At 36.1% G+C, this 22,630-nt stretch overlaps 2 protein-coding genes across 2 annotated transcripts; both read left to right on the forward strand.

Annotated features, from left to right (window-relative positions):
- Positions 1-223: 223 nt before the first annotated feature.
- On the forward strand, positions 224-5,436 carry LOC135121563 (uncharacterized). The gene is made up of 3 exons (XM_064045865.1): positions 224-1,208; positions 1,560-5,317; positions 5,383-5,436. Exons 1-3 carry the CDS (start codon positions 224-226, stop codon positions 5,434-5,436), a joined length of 4,797 nt encoding a protein of 1,598 aa, XP_063901935.1.
- A 10,746-nt stretch (positions 5,437-16,182) lies between these two features.
- Positions 16,183-21,395, forward strand: LOC135121564 (uncharacterized). Its single transcript, XM_064045866.1, has 3 exons — positions 16,183-17,167; positions 17,519-21,276; positions 21,342-21,395. Exons 1-3 carry the CDS (start codon positions 16,183-16,185, stop codon positions 21,393-21,395), a joined length of 4,797 nt encoding a protein of 1,598 aa, XP_063901936.1.
- The last annotated feature ends 1,235 nt before the right edge of the window (positions 21,396-22,630 follow it).

A 22,630-nucleotide genomic window follows, 5' to 3' on the forward strand; every position in this document is an offset into this window, starting at 1 on the left:
AACCACGAACATATGGTCCTTCGAGCCGGATGTGTAAATACACGAATTTAGTGATTCGATCAGTAATATCGCGACATCATAACTAAGTGATACGCAACACGTGAACATACAACGGGCACATCAACATATCAAGAGCAACAAGTATCAGGTGAATGGTTCGTTTCCTTTCCAATCCTTATTACAACCAAAAAACACACTTTTTTAATCATAAATCAGTTAGGAAATGGCGCCCACTTTAGATCAATTAATCGTTAAAAGAACCACGATCAAGTCAAAATTTACACGAATTCAAACTTTTGTTAATTCATTCAATGCAAACTCTAATATTCATTTATTAAAAACGCGCGTAACATTAGCCAATCAAGCATTTCAAGAATACAACAGTATACAGGATGAAATCGACTTGTTATTAGATAGATCTGACAAGGCGCTTGTCGAAAAACATTTAGAATATCGCGAAGAAATCGAAAATAAATATTGCGAAATAATAGCTACAATAGAATCAAAAACTGAAAGTCGCGACGACGCACAAACGTCTAATTCAGGTAATCACGCAACCTTTGCACATCTTCCTCCAATCGCACCCATTAATATTAAACCATTTTCGGGTTGTTATAAAGAATGGTTAACATTCACTAACACGTTCAAGTCAATTATCGAAGACAATTCTTACAAACTAACCGACTGTCAACGGTTCCAGCATTTAAGATCGTGTTTAGAAGGTGAAGCAAAAAGGTCAATCGAACAGTTAGAGGCATCCGACGAAAATTATCAAGAAGCGTGGAAAATTCTCGAAAGCAGATTTAAAAACACGCGACTAATCGTACAGGATCATATTTTATCCATATTAAAACTACCTAGTTTGTCTAAAGCGTCACATTATGCAATTCGCGAACTTTTAGATACTATAATCAGAAATGTCACAGCCTTAAAACAATTAGATATTAAAATAGACGAGTGGCACGCGCTAATCGTCCCAATCATAATCGAAAAATTAGACTATGTCACAATTAGAGACTGGCAAGCTACGTTGGACAAAGATGTTCCGACCTATTCATCGTTAATCATATACTTAGAAAAACGGTATAGAACGTTAGAATCAATCAGTTTAATTAATAATAAAACGAACACGCCTCAAACTTCTAATGCAAACCAAAATATTAACAAAAAACCAAGGGCGGTAGCTCATGTAGTTACAAACAAAGACAGTAATTGCCTTTACTGTGATAAAATTCATAGTATATATCATTGTCCAGAATTTCGAAATTTAAGCTCGCAACAAAGATTTAATTTCACTAAAAAATTGAATTTATGTACTAACTGTTTTCGAAGCAATCATAAAACACAGACTTGTTTTTCAAAATCAAGATGTCGCGAATGCGGAGAAAAACATCATACACTTTTGCACCGCGATGGACCCGAAAACAGCGAAACTCAGCACGTAAATTCGGTTGTAAATCATTCATTATTGAATTTAAAGGACACTGTAATTCTATCAACAGCTCTAATCCTAATTAAAAATGCACAAAACAAATACATACAATGCAGAGCTCTTTTAGATTCGGGAAGCATGAGTAATTACATCACTACATCGCTATGCAAAAAATTAGGTTTAAAACAAAATCCAATACATATAAATATCGGCGGTATCGGAAAAACCAAATCTAACATAAAATATTCGACGAACGTAGAAATAAAATCGCGTTATGAGAAGTTTTCGGCAAACATGAATTGTTTAATTTTGGATCAAATCACTGAAAATCTGCCGTTAGCGCGAATAGATCCAAAACATCTGGTTATTCCAAACGATAAACTATTAGCAGATCCTATGTTTTACGATCCTGGACCAATTGATATCCTCATTGGTGCCGGTCTGTTTTGGGAACTTTTGTGTCCAAACGAAAATTCGCCCGCTGGCGAACTTAAATTGCAGGCAACTCAGTTAGGTTTTATTGTCGGAGGATCCTTGAACGTTCCGCATTCAGGTAATCTAAATACGTCATCCGGCTTAAGCATTACCCTAACATCCGTCTTAGAAAAACAGGTAGAAAAATTTTGGGAATTAGAACAATGCCGAACCGTCTGCACGAGGCTCACTGACGAAGAGCTTAAATCTGAAAATCATTATAAATTAACAACGAATAGGGCAGCTGATGGCCGTTTTATAGTTAAATTACCATTTGTTAATAATCCGCCAATTCTTGATTCAAATCGCAAAAATGCATTAAGGCAATTTTATAATCTTGAACGAAAACTTGTAAAAAAACCAGACCTCAAAGCTGATTATTCAAAATTTATGCGCGAATATAAACTATTAAACCATATGGAAGAAGTTCCTCCTAATGAAATCGAAAATCAAAGGGTCACATATTTGCCACATCACGCGGTGTTCAAAGAATCCACCTCGACCAAATTGCGGGTAGTATTTAACGCATCATCAAAAACCGAAAGCGGACTTTCCCTCAACGACAATCTTTTAGCAGGTCCTACAATACAAGACGATCTTTTTGCAATATTAACACGGTTTCGAACTTTCAAATACGTTTTAAGTGGCGACATAACGAAAATGTACCGCATGATACTAATGCATCCTGAGCATACAGACTATCAACGTATTTTTTGGAGAGATAACATTCAGGATGAATTAAAGACTTTTCGGTTAACCACTTTAACGTACGGAACAAAACCGGCTAGTTTTATTGCGATCAGGTGCCTGCACGAATTGGCCTTACAGTTCAAATCCCAATATCCAGAGGCCGCGAAAATCATCCAAAGAGATTTCTACGTCGATGACCTTCTCACGGGACATAATTCGGTGGAGGAACTTATCGTAATTCGCGATCAAATTATAGAAATCTTAAAACATGGAGGATTTTCGCTACGGAAATGGGCCTCCAATCATTCTGAGCTAATTCCTGACACACTTAGTCATGAACAAAATTTAAACATCCGATTGGACAAAGGCGAATACACAAAACCTTTAGGATTGTTGTGGAATCCTTATCACGACATTTTAAATTATTCAGTCAGGGATTTTGAATATAATGTTTCAAATCAAATAACAAAACGTGAAATTTTATCGAAAACCGCACAAATATTCGACCCTTTAGGTTTAATTGCCCCAGTCATTGTTACGGCAAAAATAGTGATCCAAAGGCTCTGGATGTTAAAAATCGGTTGGGACGAGCCTGTTCCCGAAACTATACAACAAACATGGCAAAATCTTTTAAGAACTTTCGGTAGTTTAAATCAAATTAACATTCCACGCAATATAATTCAGATTAACCGTATTGCAATCGAAATGCATGGCTTTGGAGATGCGTCCCAAGTCGCATACGGGGCAGCGGTTTATCTCAGGGTTACGGATTCATCCGAAAACAGTCAAACTCATTTAATAGCAGCCAAAAGCAGAATCGCACCACTTAAAACAATCACGTTACCACGACTTGAACTCTCAGCAGCGTTGTTATTAACTCGCCTAATGAACGTTGTTTCGCAAGCTTTACATATGGAAATAAATCGAAAATATTTCTGGTCCGACTCCACTATTGTCTTAGCGTGGATTAAGGGAACTCCAGCGTCCTACCAAACATTTGTAGGGAATCGCATCTCCGAAATACAAACACTTAGCCCTAAAGACGGTTGGTATCACGTCAAAAGTGAAGACAACCCCGCCGATATAATTAGTCGAGGTTGTACACCGGAGAACTTAAAAAATAACTCCTTATGGTGGCACGGGCCACACTGGTTAAATCAAAACTATTCCGAATGGCCAATACAAAATATCAATTTAGAAACCATAGAAACCCCAGAACGACGTACAATTTCGTTATTATCATCCGAAACACCAACAGTAGAGCTGCCAATTTTAACCAAATTTTCATCCTATAAAAAAACAGAAAGAGTGGTCTCATGGGTACTAAGATTCATCAATAATTGCAAAAATCCAAATTCTAAAAACTTGGCTAACCATTTATTAACAGAAGAACTTCAAAATTCAAAATTCACTATCGCACGTCAGTTACAAAAAACAGCTTTTCAAAATGAATATAATTGTCTTCAACAAAACCAAGCGATCGACAAAAAATCACGATTGCTAAGTCTAAACATATTTTTCGATGAAACAAACCAATTAATTCGCGTAGGAGGGCGACTTAAAAAATCGTCACTATCTTATGACATAAAACATCCGATTTTATTACCTAAAGGTCATCACATCACAAAAACTTTGGTTCAGTACGAACATGAAAAACAATTGCACGCAGGACTTCAAGGTACATTAGCTTCTATTAGACAAATATTTTGGATACCTGCTGCTAGAACCGTTGTCAGAGGTGTGTTACACAAATGTTTTAATTGTTTTCGAACAAACCCAAAACCTTTATTCCCACCAATGGGTGACTTGCCTAAATCAAGACTTGAACCTACGCGTCCCTTTTTAGTCAGTGGCGTAGATTACGCCGGACCTCTGCTAATTAAGGAATGTCGTGGTCGTAGCAAGCGTCATGTCAAGGCGTACATTTGCCTATTCGTATGTTTTTCAACCAAAGCGATCCATTTGGAACTTGTAAACGATCTGACAACCGAATCATTTTTAGCAGCCTTTAATCGACTAGTGGCCAGGCGTGGTCACGTATATCATATGTATTCGGACAATGCTACGAACTTTGTAGGTGCTCGAAATAAATTGAATGAACTAACAGAATTTTTGAAATCGCAATCTTTCAGAAATGTCATTCAGAATCTTGCAAATAAAGGAATAAAATGGCATTTTATTCCTCCAAAATCACCACACATGGGCGGCCTTTGGGAAGGCAACATAAAATCTGTTAAAAATCATATCAAACGTTCATTGAATTCAATGGTTTTAACTTATGAAGAGCTGTACACCTTTTTAACTCGTGTTGAAGCGATTTTGAACTCCCGACCAATTACTCCCCTGAGTAACGACCCCAATGACCTTCAACCTCTAACCCCTGGTCACTTCCTAATTGGCGAACCACTCACAGCCATTGATGAGCAGGACATCACGCCACTCAAAGTTAATCGTTTATCACAGTGGCAAAAAATCGAGCGCCTTCGTCAGGACTTTTGGCATCGCTGGAAAAAAGAGTACCTAACTCAGTACTCCCTTCGAAATCAAAAATTCGCTACGCAGCCTGATGCAATCGCCGTCAACACCATGGTCATCCTGGTTGAAGAAAACACCCCGCCGTTGCAGTGGAGATTGGGCCGAATCCTGGACGTCCACCCTGGTACCGACGGCGTCGTTCGCGTGGTGTCCATAAAAACCAGTGCCGGTGTTGTGAAAAGAGCAGTACGAAAGTTATGCGTTCTGCCTATGTAAAATGCGCCCCTAATCCAAAGTGCGCGGTTTCAAAGGGTGCGCCCCAAATCAGCGGGCAACGTAGCGGAGTGCATTTTAGTTTAAGCTAAACACTTGAAAAATTGTCGATCCCGTTGTTTATATTATTTAAACTTGTATCTTAATGCCATTTTATTTAACGTAAAAAATAATATGATTTATTTTTTACCAATCAAATGCTTAATTCAGGTTTACAAATTGTAATCTCCTGTCAATGTAATAATATCATATGAATCTTGTAATTGAAGTTAGGGTCTTCAAGGTGGCCGGTATGGAAAGTATATTTCCAGGAAGTTTAGGTAGCCGACTAGAAAGGGTACAGTAGTTGCAGGTGCGCTACCTGGCTAGGAAAAATGTACAGTTAAATCCATTGTAAGAACAGGTAGCTCGGCTCCCTTTTTGGGTATAAAAGGCCCGTATTTTGTATATACTTCATCTGTTGTCTTGTGTCCGTTGCCGAAGTAAGTTCCGTGTAAATAAATCAACAAAAACCACAAGTGTTGTTTTTTATTCTCGCCACCCAACAAAGCGGAATCACGGCGAATGAAAACCACGAACAGGAGTTATCGAAGAAATGAAAACGGATATGGCTTCTGCGGCCCGAAATGTGCAAGAAAATGTATTAAGTGAAATTTCGAAAATTTTGTTGAAAATTGGTTGAAAATTGAGGTCATTTTGCATATTTTTGAACATTTCAAAGCACGATTCTGGGAAAACCATTGGAGTTATCGAAGAAATGAAGACGGATATGCCTTCTGCAGCCCGAAATTTGCAAGAAAATGTATTAAGTGAAATTTCGAAAATTTTGTTGAAAATTGGTTGAAAATTGAGGTCATTTTGCATATTTTTGAACATTTCAAAGGACGATTCTGGGAAAACCATTGGAGTTATCGAAGAAATGACAACGGATATGGCTTCTGCGGCCTGAAATGTGCAAGAAAATGTATTAAGTGAAATTTCGAAAATTTTGTTGAAAATTGATTGAAAATTGAGGTCATTTTGCATATTTTTGAACATTTCAAAGGACGATTCTGGGAAAACCATTGGAGTTATCGAAGAAATGAAAACGGATATGGCTTCTGCGGCCCGAAATGTGCAAGAAAATGTATTAAGTGAAATTTCGACAATTTTGTTGAAAATTGGTTGAAAATTGAGGTCATTTTGCATATTTTTGAATATTTCAAAGGACGATTCTGGGAAAACCATTGGAGTTATCGAAGAAATGAAAACGGATATGGCTTCTGCGGCCCGAAATGTGCAAGAAAATGTATTAAGTGAAATTTCGAAAATTTTGTTGAAAATTGGTTGAAAATTGAGGTCATTTTGCATATTTTTGAATATTTCAAAGGACGATTCTGGTAAAACCATTGGAGTTATCGAAGAAATGAAAACGGATATGGCTTCTGCGGCCCGAAATGTGCAAGAAAATGTATTAAGTGAAATTTCGAAAATTTTGTTGAAAATTGGTTGAAAATTGAGGTCATTTTGCATATTTTTGAACATTTCAAAGGACGATTCTGGGAAAACCATTGGAGTTATCGAAGAAATGAAAACGGATATGGCTTCTGCGGCCCGAAATATGCAAGAAAATGTATTAAGTGAAATTTCGAAAATTTTGTTGAAAATTGGTTGAAAATTGAGGTCATTTTGCATATTTTTGAATATTTCAAAGGACGATTCTGGGAAAACCATTGGAGTTATCGAAGAAATGAAAACGGATATGGCTTCTGCGGCCCGAAATGTGCAAGAAAATGTATTAAGTGAAGTTTCGAAAATTTTGTTGAAAATTGGTTGAAAATTGAGGTCATTTTGCATATTTTTGAATATTTCAAAGGACGATTCTGGTAAAACCATTGGAGTTATCGAAGAAATGAAAACGGATATGGCTTCTGCGGCCCGAAATGTGCAAGAAAATGTATTAAGTGAAATTTCGAAAATTTTGTTGAAAATTGGTTGAAAATTGAGGTCATTTTGCATATTTTTGAACATTTCAAAGGACGATTCTGGGAAAACCATTGGAGTTATCGAAGAAATGAAAACGGATATGGCTTCTGCGGCCCGAAATATGCAAGAAAATGTATTAAGTGAAATTTCGAAAATTTTGTTGAAAATTGGTTGAAAATTGAGGTCATTTTGCATATTTTTGAACATTTCAAAGGACGATTCTGGGAAAACCATTGGAGTTATCGAAGAAATGAAAACGGATTTGGCTTCTGCGGCCCGAAATGTGCAAGAAAATGTATTAAGTGAAATTTCGAAAATTTTGTTGAAAATTGGTTGAAAATTGAGGTCATTTTGCATATTTTTGAATATTTCAAAGGACGATTCTGGGAAAACCATTGGAGTTATCGAAGAAATGAAAACGGATATGGCTTCTGCGGCCCGAAATGTGCAAGAAAATGTATTAAGTGAAATTTCGAAAATTTTGTTGAAAATTGGTTGAAAATTGAGGTCATTTTGCCTATTTTTGAACATTTCAAAGGACGATTCTGGGAAAACCATTGGAGTTATCGAAGAAATGAAAACGGATATGGCTTCTGCGGCCCGAAATGTGCAAGAAAATATATTAAGTGAAATTTCGAAAATTTTGTTGAAAATTGGTTGAAAATTGAGGTCATTTTGCATATTTTTGAACATTTCAAAGGACGATTCTGGGAAAACCATTGGAGTTATCGAAGAAATGAAAACGGATATGGCTTCTGCGGCCCGAAATGTGCAAGAAAATGTATTAAGTGAAATTTCGAAAATTTTGTTGAAAATTGGTAAAAAATTGAGGTCATTTTGCATATTTTTGAACATTGCAAAAGACGATTCTGGGAAAACCATTGGAGTTATCGAAGAAATGAAAACGGATATGGCTTCTGCGGCCCGAAATGTGCAAGAAAATGTATTAAGTGAAATTTCGAAAATTTTGTTGAAAATTGGTTGAAAATTGAGGTCATTTTCATTTTTTTGAATATTTCAAAGGACGATTCTGGGAAAATCATTTGAGTTATCGAAGAAATGAAAACGGATATGGCTTCTGCCGCCCGAAATGTGCAAGAAAATGTATTAAGTGAAATTTCGAAAATTTTGTTGAAAATTGGTTGAAAATTGAGGTCATTTTGCATATTTTTGAACATTATAAAGGACGATTCTGGGAAAACCATTGGAGTTATCGAAGAAATGAAAACGGATATGGCTTCTGCGGCCCGAAATGTGCAAGAAAATGTATTAAGTGAAATTTCGAAAATTTTGTTGAAAATTGGTTGAAAATTGAGGTCATTTTGCATATTTTTGAATATTTCAGAGGATGATTCTGGGAAAACCATTGGAGTTATCGAAGAAATGAAAACGGATATGGCTTCTGCGGCCCGAAATGTGCAAGAAAATGTATTAAGTGAAATTTCGAAAATTTTGTTGAAAATTGGTTGGAAATTGAGGTCATTTTGCATATTTTTGAACATTTCAAAGGACGATTCTTGGAATACCATGGGAGTTATCGAAGAAATGAAAACGGATATGGCTTCTGCGGCCCGAAATGTGCAAGAAAATGTATTAAGTGAAATTTCGAAAATTTTGTTGAAAATTGGTTGAAAATTGAGGTCATTTTGCATATTTTTGAACATTTCAAAGGACGATTCTGGGAAAACCATTGGAGTTATGGAAGAAATGAAAACGGATATGGCTTCTGCGGCCCGAAATGTGCAAGAAAATGTATTAAGTGAAATTTCGAAAATTTTGTTGAAAATTGGTTGAAAATTGAGGTCATTTTGCATATTTTTGAACATTTCAAAGGACGATTCTGGGAAAACCATTGGAGTTATCGAAGAAATGAAAACGGATATGGCTTCTGCGGCCCGAATAGTGCAAGAAAATGTATTAAGTGAAATTTCGAAAATTTTGTTGAAAATTGGTCGAAAATTGAGGTCATTTTGCATATTTTTGAACATTTCAAAGGACGATTCTGGGAAAACCATTGGAGTTATCGAAGAAATGAAAACGGATATGGCTTCTGCGGCCCGAAATGTGCAAGAAAATGTATTAAGAGAAATTTCGAACATTTTGTTGAAAATTGGTTGAAAATTGAGGTCATTTTGCATATTTTTGAATATTTCAAAGGACGATTCTGGGAAAACCATTGGAGTTATCGAAGAAATGAAAACGGATATGGCTTCTGCGGCCCGAAATGTGCAAGAAAATGTATTAAGTGAAATTTCGAAAATTTTGTTGAAAATTGGTTGAAAATTGAGGTCATTTTGCATATTTTTGAACATTTCAAAGGACGATTCTGGGAAAACCATTGGAGTTATCGAAGAAATCAAAACGGATATGGCTTCTGCGGCCCGAAATGTGCAAGAAAATGTATTAAGAGAAATTTCGAACATTTTGTTGAAAATTGGTTGAAAATTGAGGTCATTTTGCATATTTTTGAATATTTCAAAGGACGATTCTGGGAAAACCATTGGAGTTATCGAAGAAATGAAAACGGATATGGCTTCTGCGGCCCGAAATGTGCAAGAAAATGTATTAAGTGAAATTTCGAAAATTTTGTTGAAAATTGGTTGAAAATTGAGGTCATTTTGCATATTTTTGAACATTTCAAAGGACGATTCTGGGAAAACCATTGGAGTTATCGAAGAAATCAAAACGGATATGGCTTCTGCGGCCCGAAATGTGCAAGAAAATGTATTAAGTGAAATTTCGAAAATTGTGTTGAAAATTGGTTGAAAATTGAGGTCATTTTGCATATTTTTGAACATTTCAAAAGACGATTCTGGGAAAACCATTGAAGTTATCGAAGAAATGAAAACGGATATGACTACTGTGGCGAAAAAGGACGAAAAAGGATACTAAGAACGAAAAAGGACGAAGATGGACGAAAGAGGACGAAAAAAGTCGAAAAAGGACATAAAACGGTGAAAAAGGGCGAAGAAGGACGAAAAAGGACGGAAAAGAAAGAAAAAGAAAGAAAAATGAAGAGAAGGGCAAAAAGGGTAAAGAGAATTTTGGAGGGGAGTAACTATGATTCTTCGGTGGGAGTAACTATGATTCTTCGGTGGGAGTAACTATGATTATTCGGTGGGAGTAACTATGACTATGTACTTCAAAGGACGATTCTCGGTAAACCAAGGTAGTTATCGAAGAAGTGAAAGCGGATTTGATTTCAGCGGCCCGAAATCTACAAGAAAATGTATTAAGTGAAATATCGAAAATTTTGTTGAAAATTGGTTGAAAATTGAGGTCATTTTGCATATTTTTGAATATTTCAAAGGACGATTCTGGTAAAACCATTGGAGTTATCGAAGAAATGAAAACGGATATGGCTTCTGCGGCCCGAAATGTGCAAGAAAATGTATTAAGTGAAATTTCGAAAATTTTGTTGAAAATTGGTTGAAAATTGAGGTCATTTTGCATATTTTTGAACATTTCAAAGGACGATTCTGGGAAAACCATTGGAGTTATCGAAGAAATGAAAACGGATATGGCTTCTGCGGCCCGAAATATGCAAGAAAATGTATTAAGTGAAATTTCGAAAATTTTGTTGAAAATTGGTTGAAAATTGAGGTCATTTTGCATATTTTTGAACATTTCAAAGGACGATTCTGGGAAAACCATTGGAGTTATGGAAGAAATGAAAACGGATATGGCTTCTGCGGCCCGAAATGTGCAAGAAAATGTATTAAGTGAAATTTCGAAAATTTTGTTGAAAATTGGTTGAAAATTGAGGTCATTTTGCATATTTTTGAACATTTCAAAGGACGATTCTGGGAAAACCATTGGAGTTATCGAAGAAATGAAAACGGATATGGCTTCTGCGGCCCGAATAGTGCAAGAAAATGTATTAAGTGAAATTTCGAAAATTTTGTTGAAAATTGGTCGAAAATTGAGGTCATTTTGCATATTTTTGAACATTTCAAAGGACGATTCTGGGAAAACCATTGGAGTTATCGAAGAAATGAAAACGGATATGGCTTCTGCGGCCCGAAATGTGCAAGAAAATGTATTAAGAGAAATTTCGAACATTTTGTTGAAAATTGGTTGAAAATTGAGGTCATTTTGCATATTTTTGAATATTTCAAAGGACGATTCTGGGAAAACCATTGGAGTTATCGAAGAAATGAAAACGGATATGGCTTCTGCGGCCCGAAATGTGCAAGAAAATGTATTAAGTGAAATTTCGAAAATTTTGTTGAAAATTGGTTGAAAATTGAGGTCATTTTGCATATTTTTGAACATTTCAAAGGACGATTCTGGGAAAACCATTGGAGTTATCGAAGAAATCAAAACGGATATGGCTTCTGCGGCCCGAAATGTGCAAGAAAATGTATTAAGAGAAATTTCGAACATTTTGTTGAAAATTGGTTGAAAATTGAGGTCATTTTGCATATTTTTGAATATTTCAAAGGACGATTCTGGGAAAACCATTGGAGTTATCGAAGAAATGAAAACGGATATGGCTTCTGCGGCCCGAAATGTGCAAGAAAATGTATTAAGTGAAATTTCGAAAATTTTGTTGAAAATTGGTTGAAAATTGAGGTCATTTTGCATATTTTTGAACATTTCAAAGGACGATTCTGGGAAAACCATTGGAGTTATCGAAGAAATCAAAACGGATATGGCTTCTGCGGCCCGAAATGTGCAAGAAAATGTATTAAGTGAAATTTCGAAAATTGTGTTGAAAATTGGTTGAAAATTGAGGTCATTTTGCATATTTTTGAACATTTCAAAAGACGATTCTGGGAAAACCATTGAAGTTATCGAAGAAATGAAAACGGATATGACTACTGTGGCGAAAAAGGACGAAAAAGGATACTAAGAACGAAAAAGGACGAAGATGGACGAAAGAGGACGAAAAAAGTCGAAAAAGGACATAAAACGGTGAAAAAGGGCGAAGAAGGACGAAAAAGGACGGAAAAGAACGAAAAAGAAAGAAAAATGAAGAGAAGGGCAAAAAGGGTAAAGAGAATTTTGGAGGGGAGTAACTATGATTCTTCGGTGGGAGTAACTATGATTCTTCGGTGGGAGTAACTATGATTATTCGGTGGGAGTAACTATGACTATGTACTTCAAAGGACGATTCTCGGTAAACCAAGGTAGTTATCGAAGAAGTGAAAGCGGATTTGATTTCAGCGGCCCGAAATCTACAAGAAAATGTATTAAGTGAAATATCGAAAATTTTGTTGAAAATTGGTTGAAAATTGAGGTCATTTTGCATATTTTTGAATATTTCAAAGGACGATTCTGGTAAAACCATTGGAGTTATCGAAGAAATGAAAACGGATATGGCTTCTGCGGCCCGAAATGTGCAAGAAAATGTATTAAGTGAAATTTCGAAAATTTTGTTGAAAATTGGTTGAAAATTGAGGTCATTTTGCATATTTTTGAACATTTCAAAGGACGATTCTGGGAAAACCATTGGAGTTATCGAAGAAATGAAAACGGATATGGCTTCTGCGGCCCGAAATATGCAAGAAAATGTATTAAGTGAAATTTCGAAAATTTTGTTGAAAATTGGTTGAAAATTGAGGTCATTTTGCATATTTTTGAACATTTCAAAGGACGATTCTGGGAAAACCATTGGAGTTATCGAAGAAATGAAAACGGATATGGCTTCTGCGGCCCGAAATGTGCAAGAAAATATATTAAGTGAAATTTCGAAAATTTTGTTGAAAATTGGTTGAAAATTGAGGTCATTTTGCATATTTTTGAACATTTCAAAGGACGATTCTGGGAAAACCATTGGAGTTATCGAAGAAATGAAAACGGATATGGCTTCTGCGGCCCGAAATGTGCAAGAAAATGTATTAAGTGAAATTTCGAAAATTTTGTTGAAAATTGGTAAAAAATTGAGGTCATTTTGCATATTTTTGAACATTTCAAAGGACGATTCTGGGAAAACCATTGGAGTTATCGAAGAAATGAAAACGGATATGGCTTCTGCGGCCCGAAATGTGCAAGAAAATGTATTAAGTGAAATTTCGAAAATTTTTTGAAAATTGGTTGAAAATTGAGGTCATTTTGCATATTTTTGAACATTTCAAAGCACGATTCTGGGAAAACCATTGGAGTTATCGAAGAAATGAAGACGGATATGCCTTCTGCAGCCCGAAATTTGCAAGAAAATGTATTAAGTGAAATTTCGAAAATTTTGTTGAAAATTGGTTGAAAATTGAGGTCATTTTGCATATTTTTGAACATTTCAAAGGACGATTCTGGGAAAACCATTGGAGTTATCGAAGAAATGACAACGGATATGGCTTCTGCGGCCTGAAATGTGCAAGAAAATGTATTAAGTGAAATTTCGAACATTTTGTTGAAAATTGGTTGAAAATTGAGGTCATTTTGCATATTTTTGAACATTTCAAAGGACGATTCTGGGAAAACCATTGGAGTTATCGAAGAAATGAAAACGGATATGGCTTCTGCGGCCCGAAATGTGCAAGAAAATGTATTAAGTGAAATTTCGACAATTTTGTTGAAAATTGGTTGAAAATTGAGGTCATTTTGCATATTTTTGAATATTTCAAAGGACGATTCTGGGAAAACCATTGGAGTTAACGAAGAAATGAAAACGGATATGGCTTCTGCGGCCCGAAATGTGCAAGAAAATGTATTAAGTGAAATTTCGAAAATTTTGTTGAAAATTGGTTGAAAATTGAGGTCATTTTGCATATTTTTGAATATTTCAAAGGACGATTCTGGTAAAACCATTGGAGTTATCGAAGAAATGAAAACGGATATGGCTTCTGCGGCCTGAAATGTGCAAGAAAATGTATTAAGTGAAATTTCGAAAATTTTGTTGAAAATTGGTTGAAAATTGAGGTCATTTTGCATATTTTTGAACATTTCAAAGGACGATTCTGGGAAAACCATTGGAGTTATCGAAGAAATGAAAACGGATATGGCTTCTGCGGCCCGAAATGTGCAAGAAAATGTATTAAGTGAAATTTCGAAAATTTTTTGAAAATTGGTTGAAAATTGAGGTCATTTTGCATATTTCTGAATATTTCAAAGGACGATTCTGGGAAAACCATTGGAGTTATCGAAGAAATGAAAACGGATATGGCTTCTGCGGCCCGAAATGTGCAAGAAAATGTATTAAGTGAAATTTCGAAAATTTTGTTGAAAATTGGTTGAAAATTGATATCATTTTGCATATTTTTGAACATTTCAAAGGACGATTCTGGGAAAACCATTGGAGTTATCGAAGAAATGAAAACGGATATGGCTTCTGCGGCCCGAAATGTGCAAGAAAATGTATTAAGTGAAATTTCGAAAATTTTGTTGAAAATTGGTTGAAAATTGAGGTCATTTTGCATATTTTTGAACATTTCAAAGGACGATTCTGGGAAAACCATTGGAGTTATCGAAGAAATGAAAACGGATATGGCTTCTGCGGCCCGAAATATGCAAGAAAATGTATTAAGTGAAATTTCGAAAATTTTGTTGAAAATTGGTTGAAAATTGAGGTCATTTTGCATATTTTTGAACATTTCAAAGGACGATTCTGGGAAAACCATTGGAGTTATCGAAGAAATGAAAACGGATATGGCTTCTGCGGCCCGAAATGTGCAAGAAAATGTATTAAGTGAAATTTCGAAAATTTTGTTGAAAATTGGTTGAAAATTGAGGTCATTTTGCATATTTTTGAATATTTCAAAGGACGATTCTGGGAAAACCATTGGAGTTATCGAAGAAATGAAAACGGATATGGCTTCTGCGGCCCGAAATGTGCAAGAAAATGTATTAAGTGAAATTTCGAAAATTTTGTTGAAAATTGGTTGAAAATTGAGGTCATTTTGCATATTTTTGAACATTTCAAAGGACGATTCTGGGAAAACCATTGGAGTTATCGAAGAAATGAAAACGGATATGGCTTCTGCGGCCCGAAATGTGCAAGAAAATGTATTAAGTGAAATTTCGAAAATTTTGTTGAAAATTGGTAAAAAATTGAGGTCATTTTGCATATTTTTGAACATTTCAAAGGACGATTCTGGGAAAACCATTGGAGTTATCGAAGAAATGAAAACGGATATGGCTTCTGCGGCCCGAAATGTGCAAGAAAATGTATTAAGTGAAATTTCGAAAATTTTTTGAAAATTGGTTGAAAATTGAGGTCATTTTGCATATTTTTGAATATTTCAAAGGACGATTCTGGGAAAACCATTGGAGTTATCGAAGAAATGAAAACGGATATGGCTTCTGCGGCCCGAAATGTGCAAGAAAATGTATTAAGTGAAATTTCGAAAATTTTGTTGAAAATTGGTTGAAAATTGATATCATTTTGCATATTTTTGAACATTTCAAAGGACGATTCTGGGAAAACCATTGGAGTTGGAAAGTATATTTCCAGGAAGTTTAGGTAGCCGACTAGAAAGGGTACAGTAGTTGCAGGTGCGCTACCTGGCTAGGAAAAATGTACAGTTAAATCCATTGTAAGAACAGGTAGCTCGGCTCCCTTTTTGGGTATAAAAGGCCCGTATTTTGTATATACTTCATCTGTTGTCTTGTGTCCGTTGCCGAAGTAAGTTCCGTGTAAATAAATCAACAAAAACCACAAGTGTTGTTTTTTATTCTCGCCACCCAACAAAGCGGAATCACGGCGAATGAAAACCACGAACATATGGTCCTTCGAGCCGGATGTGTAAATACACGAATTTAGTGATTCGATCAGTAATATCGCGACATCATAACTAAGTGATACGCAACACGTGAACATACAACGGGCACATCAACATATCAAGAGCAACAAGTATCAGGTGAATGGTTCGTTTCCTTTCCAATCCTTATTACAACCAAAAAACACACTTTTTTAATCATAAATCAGTTAGGAAATGGCGCCCACTTTAGATCAATTAATCGTTAAAAGAACCACGATCAAGTCAAAATTTACACGAATTCAAACTTTTGTTAATTCATTCAATGCAAACTCTAATATTCATTTATTAAAAACGCGCGTAACATTAGCCAATCAAGCATTTCAAGAATACAACAGTATACAGGATGAAATCGACTTGTTATTAGATAGATCTGACAAGGCGCTTGTCGAAAAACATTTAGAATATCGCGAAGAAATCGAAAATAAATATTGCGAAATAATAGCTACAATAGAATCAAAAACTGAAAGTCGCGACGACGCACAAACGTCTAATTCAGGTAATCACGCAACCTTTGCACATCTTCCTCCAATCGCACCCATTAATATTAAACCATTTTCGGGTTGTTATAAAGAATGGTTAACATTCACTAACACGTTCAAGTCAATTATCGAAGACAATTCTTACAAACTAACCGACTGTCAACGGTTCCAGCATTTAAGATCGTGTTTAGAAGGTGAAGCAAAAAGGTCAATCGAACAGTTAGAGGCATCCGACGAAAATTATCAAGAAGCGTGGAAAATTCTCGAAAGCAGATTTAAAAACACGCGACTAATCGTACAGGATCATATTTTATCCATATTAAAACTACCTAGTTTGTCTAAAGCGTCACATTATGCAATTCGCGAACTTTTAGATACTATAATCAGAAATGTCACAGCCTTAAAACAATTAGATATTAAAATAGACGAGTGGCACGCGCTAATCGTCCCAATCATAATCGAAAAATTAGACTATGTCACAATTAGAGACTGGCAAGCTACGTTGGACAAAGATGTTCCGACCTATTCATCGTTAATCATATACTTAGAAAAACGGTATAGAACGTTAGAATCAATCAGTTTAATTAATAATAAAACGAACACGCCTCAAACTTCTAATGCAAACCAAAATATTAACAAAAAACCAAGGGCGGTAGCTCATGTAGTTACAAACAAAGACAGTAATTGCCTTTACTGTGATAAAATTCATAGTATATATCATTGTCCAGAATTTCGAAATTTAAGCTCGCAACAAAGATTTAATTTCACTAAAAAATTGAATTTATGTACTAACTGTTTTCGAAGCAATCATAAAACACAGACTTGTTTTTCAAAATCAAGATGTCGCGAATGCGGAGAAAAACATCATACACTTTTGCACCGCGATGGACCCGAAAACAGCGAAACTCAGCACGTAAATTCGGTTGTAAATCATTCATTATTGAATTTAAAGGACACTGTAATTCTATCAACAGCTCTAATCCTAATTAAAAATGCACAAAACAAATACATACAATGCAGAGCTCTTTTAGATTCGGGAAGCATGAGTAATTACATCACTACATCGCTATGCAAAAAATTAGGTTTAAAACAAAATCCAATACATATAAATATCGGCGGTATCGGAAAAACCAAATCTAACATAAAATATTCGACGAACGTAGAAATAAAATCGCGTTATGAGAAGTTTTCGGCAAACATGAATTGTTTAATTTTGGATCAAATCACTGAAAATCTGCCGTTAGCGCGAATAGATCCAAAACATCTGGTTATTCCAAACGATAAACTATTAGCAGATCCTATGTTTTACGATCCTGGACCAATTGATATCCTCATTGGTGCCGGTCTGTTTTGGGAACTTTTGTGTCCAAACGAAAATTCGCCCGCTGGCGAACTTAAATTGCAGGCAACTCAGTTAGGTTTTATTGTCGGAGGATCCTTGAACGTTCCGCATTCAGGTAATCTAAATACGTCATCCGGCTTAAGCATTACCCTAACATCCGTCTTAGAAAAACAGGTAGAAAAATTTTGGGAATTAGAACAATGCCGAACCGTCTGCACGAGGCTCACTGACGAAGAGCTTAAATCTGAAAATCATTATAAATTAACAACGAATAGGGCAGCTGATGGCCGTTTTATAGTTAAATTACCATTTGTTAATAATCCGCCAATTCTTGATTCAAATCGCAAAAATGCATTAAGGCAATTTTATAATCTTGAACGAAAACTTGTAAAAAAACCAGACCTCAAAGCTGATTATTCAAAATTTATGCGCGAATATAAACTATTAAACCATATGGAAGAAGTTCCTCCTAATGAAATCGAAAATCAAAGGGTCACATATTTGCCACATCACGCGGTGTTCAAAGAATCCACCTCGACCAAATTGCGGGTAGTATTTAACGCATCATCAAAAACCGAAAGCGGACTTTCCCTCAACGACAATCTTTTAGCAGGTCCTACAATACAAGACGATCTTTTTGCAATATTAACACGGTTTCGAACTTTCAAATACGTTTTAAGTGGCGACATAACGAAAATGTACCGCATGATACTAATGCATCCTGAGCATACAGACTATCAACGTATTTTTTGGAGAGATAACATTCAGGATGAATTAAAGACTTTTCGGTTAACCACTTTAACGTACGGAACAAAACCGGCTAGTTTTATTGCGATCAGGTGCCTGCACGAATTGGCCTTACAGTTCAAATCCCAATATCCAGAGGCCGCGAAAATCATCCAAAGAGATTTCTACGTCGATGACCTTCTCACGGGACATAATTCGGTGGAGGAACTTATCGTAATTCGCGATCAAATTATAGAAATCTTAAAACATGGAGGATTTTCGCTACGGAAATGGGCCTCCAATCATTCTGAGCTAATTCCTGACACACTTAGTCATGAACAAAATTTAAACATCCGATTGGACAAAGGCGAATACACAAAACCTTTAGGATTGTTGTGGAATCCTTATCACGACATTTTAAATTATTCAGTCAGGGATTTTGAATATAATGTTTCAAATCAAATAACAAAACGTGAAATTTTATCGAAAACCGCACAAATATTCGACCCTTTAGGTTTAATTGCCCCAGTCATTGTTACGGCAAAAATAGTGATCCAAAGGCTCTGGATGTTAAAAATCGGTTGGGACGAGCCTGTTCCCGAAACTATACAACAAACATGGCAAAATCTTTTAAGAACTTTCGGTAGTTTAAATCAAATTAACATTCCACGCAATATAATTCAGATTAACCGTATTGCAATCGAAATGCATGGCTTTGGAGATGCGTCCCAAGTCGCATACGGGGCAGCGGTTTATCTCAGGGTTACGGATTCATCCGAAAACAGTCAAACTCATTTAATAGCAGCCAAAAGCAGAATCGCACCACTTAAAACAATCACGTTACCACGACTTGAACTCTCAGCAGCGTTGTTATTAACTCGCCTAATGAACGTTGTTTCGCAAGCTTTACATATGGAAATAAATCGAAAATATTTCTGGTCCGACTCCACTATTGTCTTAGCGTGGATTAAGGGAACTCCAGCGTCCTACCAAACATTTGTAGGGAATCGCATCTCCGAAATACAAACACTTAGCCCTAAAGACGGTTGGTATCACGTCAAAAGTGAAGACAACCCCGCCGATATAATTAGTCGAGGTTGTACACCGGAGAACTTAAAAAATAACTCCTTATGGTGGCACGGGCCACACTGGTTAAATCAAAACTATTCCGAATGGCCAATACAAAATATCAATTTAGAAACCATAGAAACCCCAGAACGACGTACAATTTCGTTATTATCATCCGAAACACCAACAGTAGAGCTGCCAATTTTAACCAAATTTTCATCCTATAAAAAAACAGAAAGAGTGGTCTCATGGGTACTAAGATTCATCAATAATTGCAAAAATCCAAATTCTAAAAACTTGGCTAACCATTTATTAACAGAAGAACTTCAAAATTCAAAATTCACTATCGCACGTCAGTTACAAAAAACAGCTTTTCAAAATGAATATAATTGTCTTCAACAAAACCAAGCGATCGACAAAAAATCACGATTGCTAAGTCTAAACATATTTTTCGATGAAACAAACCAATTAATTCGCGTAGGAGGGCGACTTAAAAAATCGTCACTATCTTATGACATAAAACATCCGATTTTATTACCTAAAGGTCATCACATCACAAAAACTTTGGTTCAGTACGAACATGAAAAACAATTGCACGCAGGACTTCAAGGTACATTAGCTTCTATTAGACAAATATTTTGGATACCTGCTGCTAGAACCGTTGTCAGAGGTGTGTTACACAAATGTTTTAATTGTTTTCGAACAAACCCAAAACCTTTATTCCCACCAATGGGTGACTTGCCTAAATCAAGACTTGAACCTACGCGTCCCTTTTTAGTCAGTGGCGTAGATTACGCCGGACCTCTGCTAATTAAGGAATGTCGTGGTCGTAGCAAGCGTCATGTCAAGGCGTACATTTGCCTATTCGTATGTTTTTCAACCAAAGCGATCCATTTGGAACTTGTAAACGATCTGACAACCGAATCATTTTTAGCAGCCTTTAATCGACTAGTGGCCAGGCGTGGTCACGTATATCATATGTATTCGGACAATGCTACGAACTTTGTAGGTGCTCGAAATAAATTGAATGAACTAACAGAATTTTTGAAATCGCAATCTTTCAGAAATGTCATTCAGAATCTTGCAAATAAAGGAATAAAATGGCATTTTATTCCTCCAAAATCACCACACATGGGCGGCCTTTGGGAAGGCAACATAAAATCTGTTAAAAATCATATCAAACGTTCATTGAATTCAATGGTTTTAACTTATGAAGAGCTGTACACCTTTTTAACTCGTGTTGAAGCGATTTTGAACTCCCGACCAATTACTCCCCTGAGTAACGACCCCAATGACCTTCAACCTCTAACCCCTGGTCACTTCCTAATTGGCGAACCACTCACAGCCATTGATGAGCAGGACATCACGCCACTCAAAGTTAATCGTTTATCACAGTGGCAAAAAATCGAGCGCCTTCGTCAGGACTTTTGGCATCGCTGGAAAAAAGAGTACCTAACTCAGTACTCCCTTCGAAATCAAAAATTCGCTACGCAGCCTGATGCAATCGCCGTCAACACCATGGTCATCCTGGTTGAAGAAAACACCCCGCCGTTGCAGTGGAGATTGGGCCGAATCCTGGACGTCCACCCTGGTACCGACGGCGTCGTTCGCGTGGTGTCCATAAAAACCAGTGCCGGTGTTGTGAAAAGAGCAGTACGAAAGTTATGCGTTCTGCCTATGTAAAATGCGCCCCTAATCCAAAGTGCGCGGTTTCAAAGGGTGCGCCCCAAATCAGCGGGCAACGTAGCGGAGTGCATTTTAGTTTAAGCTAAACACTTGAAAAATTGTCGATCCCGTTGTTTATATTATTTAAACTTGTATCTTAATGCCATTTTATTTAACATAAAAAATAATATGATTTATTTTTTACCAATCAAATGCTTAATTCAGGTTTACAAATTGTAATCTCCTGTCAATGTAATAATATCATATGAATCTTGTAATTGAAGTTAGGGTCTTCAAGGTGGCCGGTATGGAAAGTATATTTCCAGGAAGTTTAGGTAGCCGACTAGAAAGGGTACAGTAGTTGCAGGTGCGCTACCTGGCTAGGAAAAATGTACAGTTAAATCCATTGTAAGAACAGGTAGCTCGGCTCCCTTTTTGGGTATAAAAGGCCCGTATTTTGTATATACTTCATCTGTTGTCTTGTGTCCGTTGCCGAAGTAAGTTCCGTGTAAATAAATCAACAAAAACCACAAGTGTTGTTTTTTATTCTCGCCACCCAACAAAGCGGAATCACGGCGAATGAAAACCACGAACAGGAGTTATCGAAGAAATGAAAACGGATATGGCTTCTGCGACCCGAAATGTGCAAGAAAATGTATTAAGTGAAATTTCGAAAATTTTGTTGAAAATTGGTTGAAAATTGAGGTCATTTTGCATATTTTTGAACATTTCAAAGCACGATTCTGGGAAAACCATTGGAGTTATCGAAGAAATGAAGACGGATATGCCTTCTGCAGCCCGAAATTTGCAAGAAAATGTATTAAGTGAAATTTCGAAAATTTTGTTGAAAATTGGTTGAAAATTGAGGTCATTTTGCATATTTTTGAACATTTCAAAGGACGATTCTGGGAAAACCATTGGAGTTATCGAAGAAATGACAACGGATATGGCTTCTGCGGCCTGAAATGTGCAAGAAAATGTATTAAGTGAAATTTCGAAAATTTTGTTGAAAATTGATTGAAAATTGAGGTCATTTTGCATATTTTTGAACATTTCAAAGGACGATTCTGGGAAAACCATTGGAGTTATCGAAGAAATGAAAACGGATATGGCTTCTGCGGCCCGAAATGTGCAAGAAAATGTATTAAGTGAAATTTCGACAATTGTGTTGAAAATTGGTTGAAAATTGAGGTCATTTTGCATATTTTTGAATAATTCAAAGGACGATTCTGGGAAAACCATTGGAGTTATCGAAGAAATGAAAACGGATATGGCTTCTGCGGCCCGAAATGTGCAAGAAAATGTATTAAGTGAAATTTCGAAAATTTTGTTGAAAATTGGT

This window comes from Zophobas morio, unplaced genomic scaffold, assembly GCF_036711695.1.
Source record: "Zophobas morio isolate AGI-343-1 ecotype UQ-CSIRO unplaced genomic scaffold, CSIRO_AGI_Zmor_V1 ptg000617l, whole genome shotgun sequence".
Taxonomy (NCBI): domain Eukaryota; kingdom Metazoa; phylum Arthropoda; class Insecta; order Coleoptera; family Tenebrionidae; genus Zophobas; species Zophobas morio.

Excerpts from the sequence above, each read along its gene's own strand:
- LOC135121563 (XM_064045865.1), top strand. The coding sequence starts at position 224 with ATGGCGCCCACTTTAGATCAATTAATCGTTAAAAGAACCACGATCAAG. Across the intron at positions 1,209-1,559 it reads TGTAGTTACAAACAAAGACA|ATTCGGGAAGCATGAGTAAT; the intron begins GTAATTGCCTTT and ends GAGCTCTTTTAG. Across the intron at positions 5,318-5,382 it reads CCGGTGTTGTGAAAAGAGCA|GGTGCGCCCCAAATCAGCGG; the intron begins GTACGAAAGTTA and ends GCGGTTTCAAAG.
- LOC135121564 (XM_064045866.1), top strand. The coding sequence starts at position 16,183 with ATGGCGCCCACTTTAGATCAATTAATCGTTAAAAGAACCACGATCAAG. Across the intron at positions 17,168-17,518 it reads TGTAGTTACAAACAAAGACA|ATTCGGGAAGCATGAGTAAT; the intron begins GTAATTGCCTTT and ends GAGCTCTTTTAG. Across the intron at positions 21,277-21,341 it reads CCGGTGTTGTGAAAAGAGCA|GGTGCGCCCCAAATCAGCGG; the intron begins GTACGAAAGTTA and ends GCGGTTTCAAAG.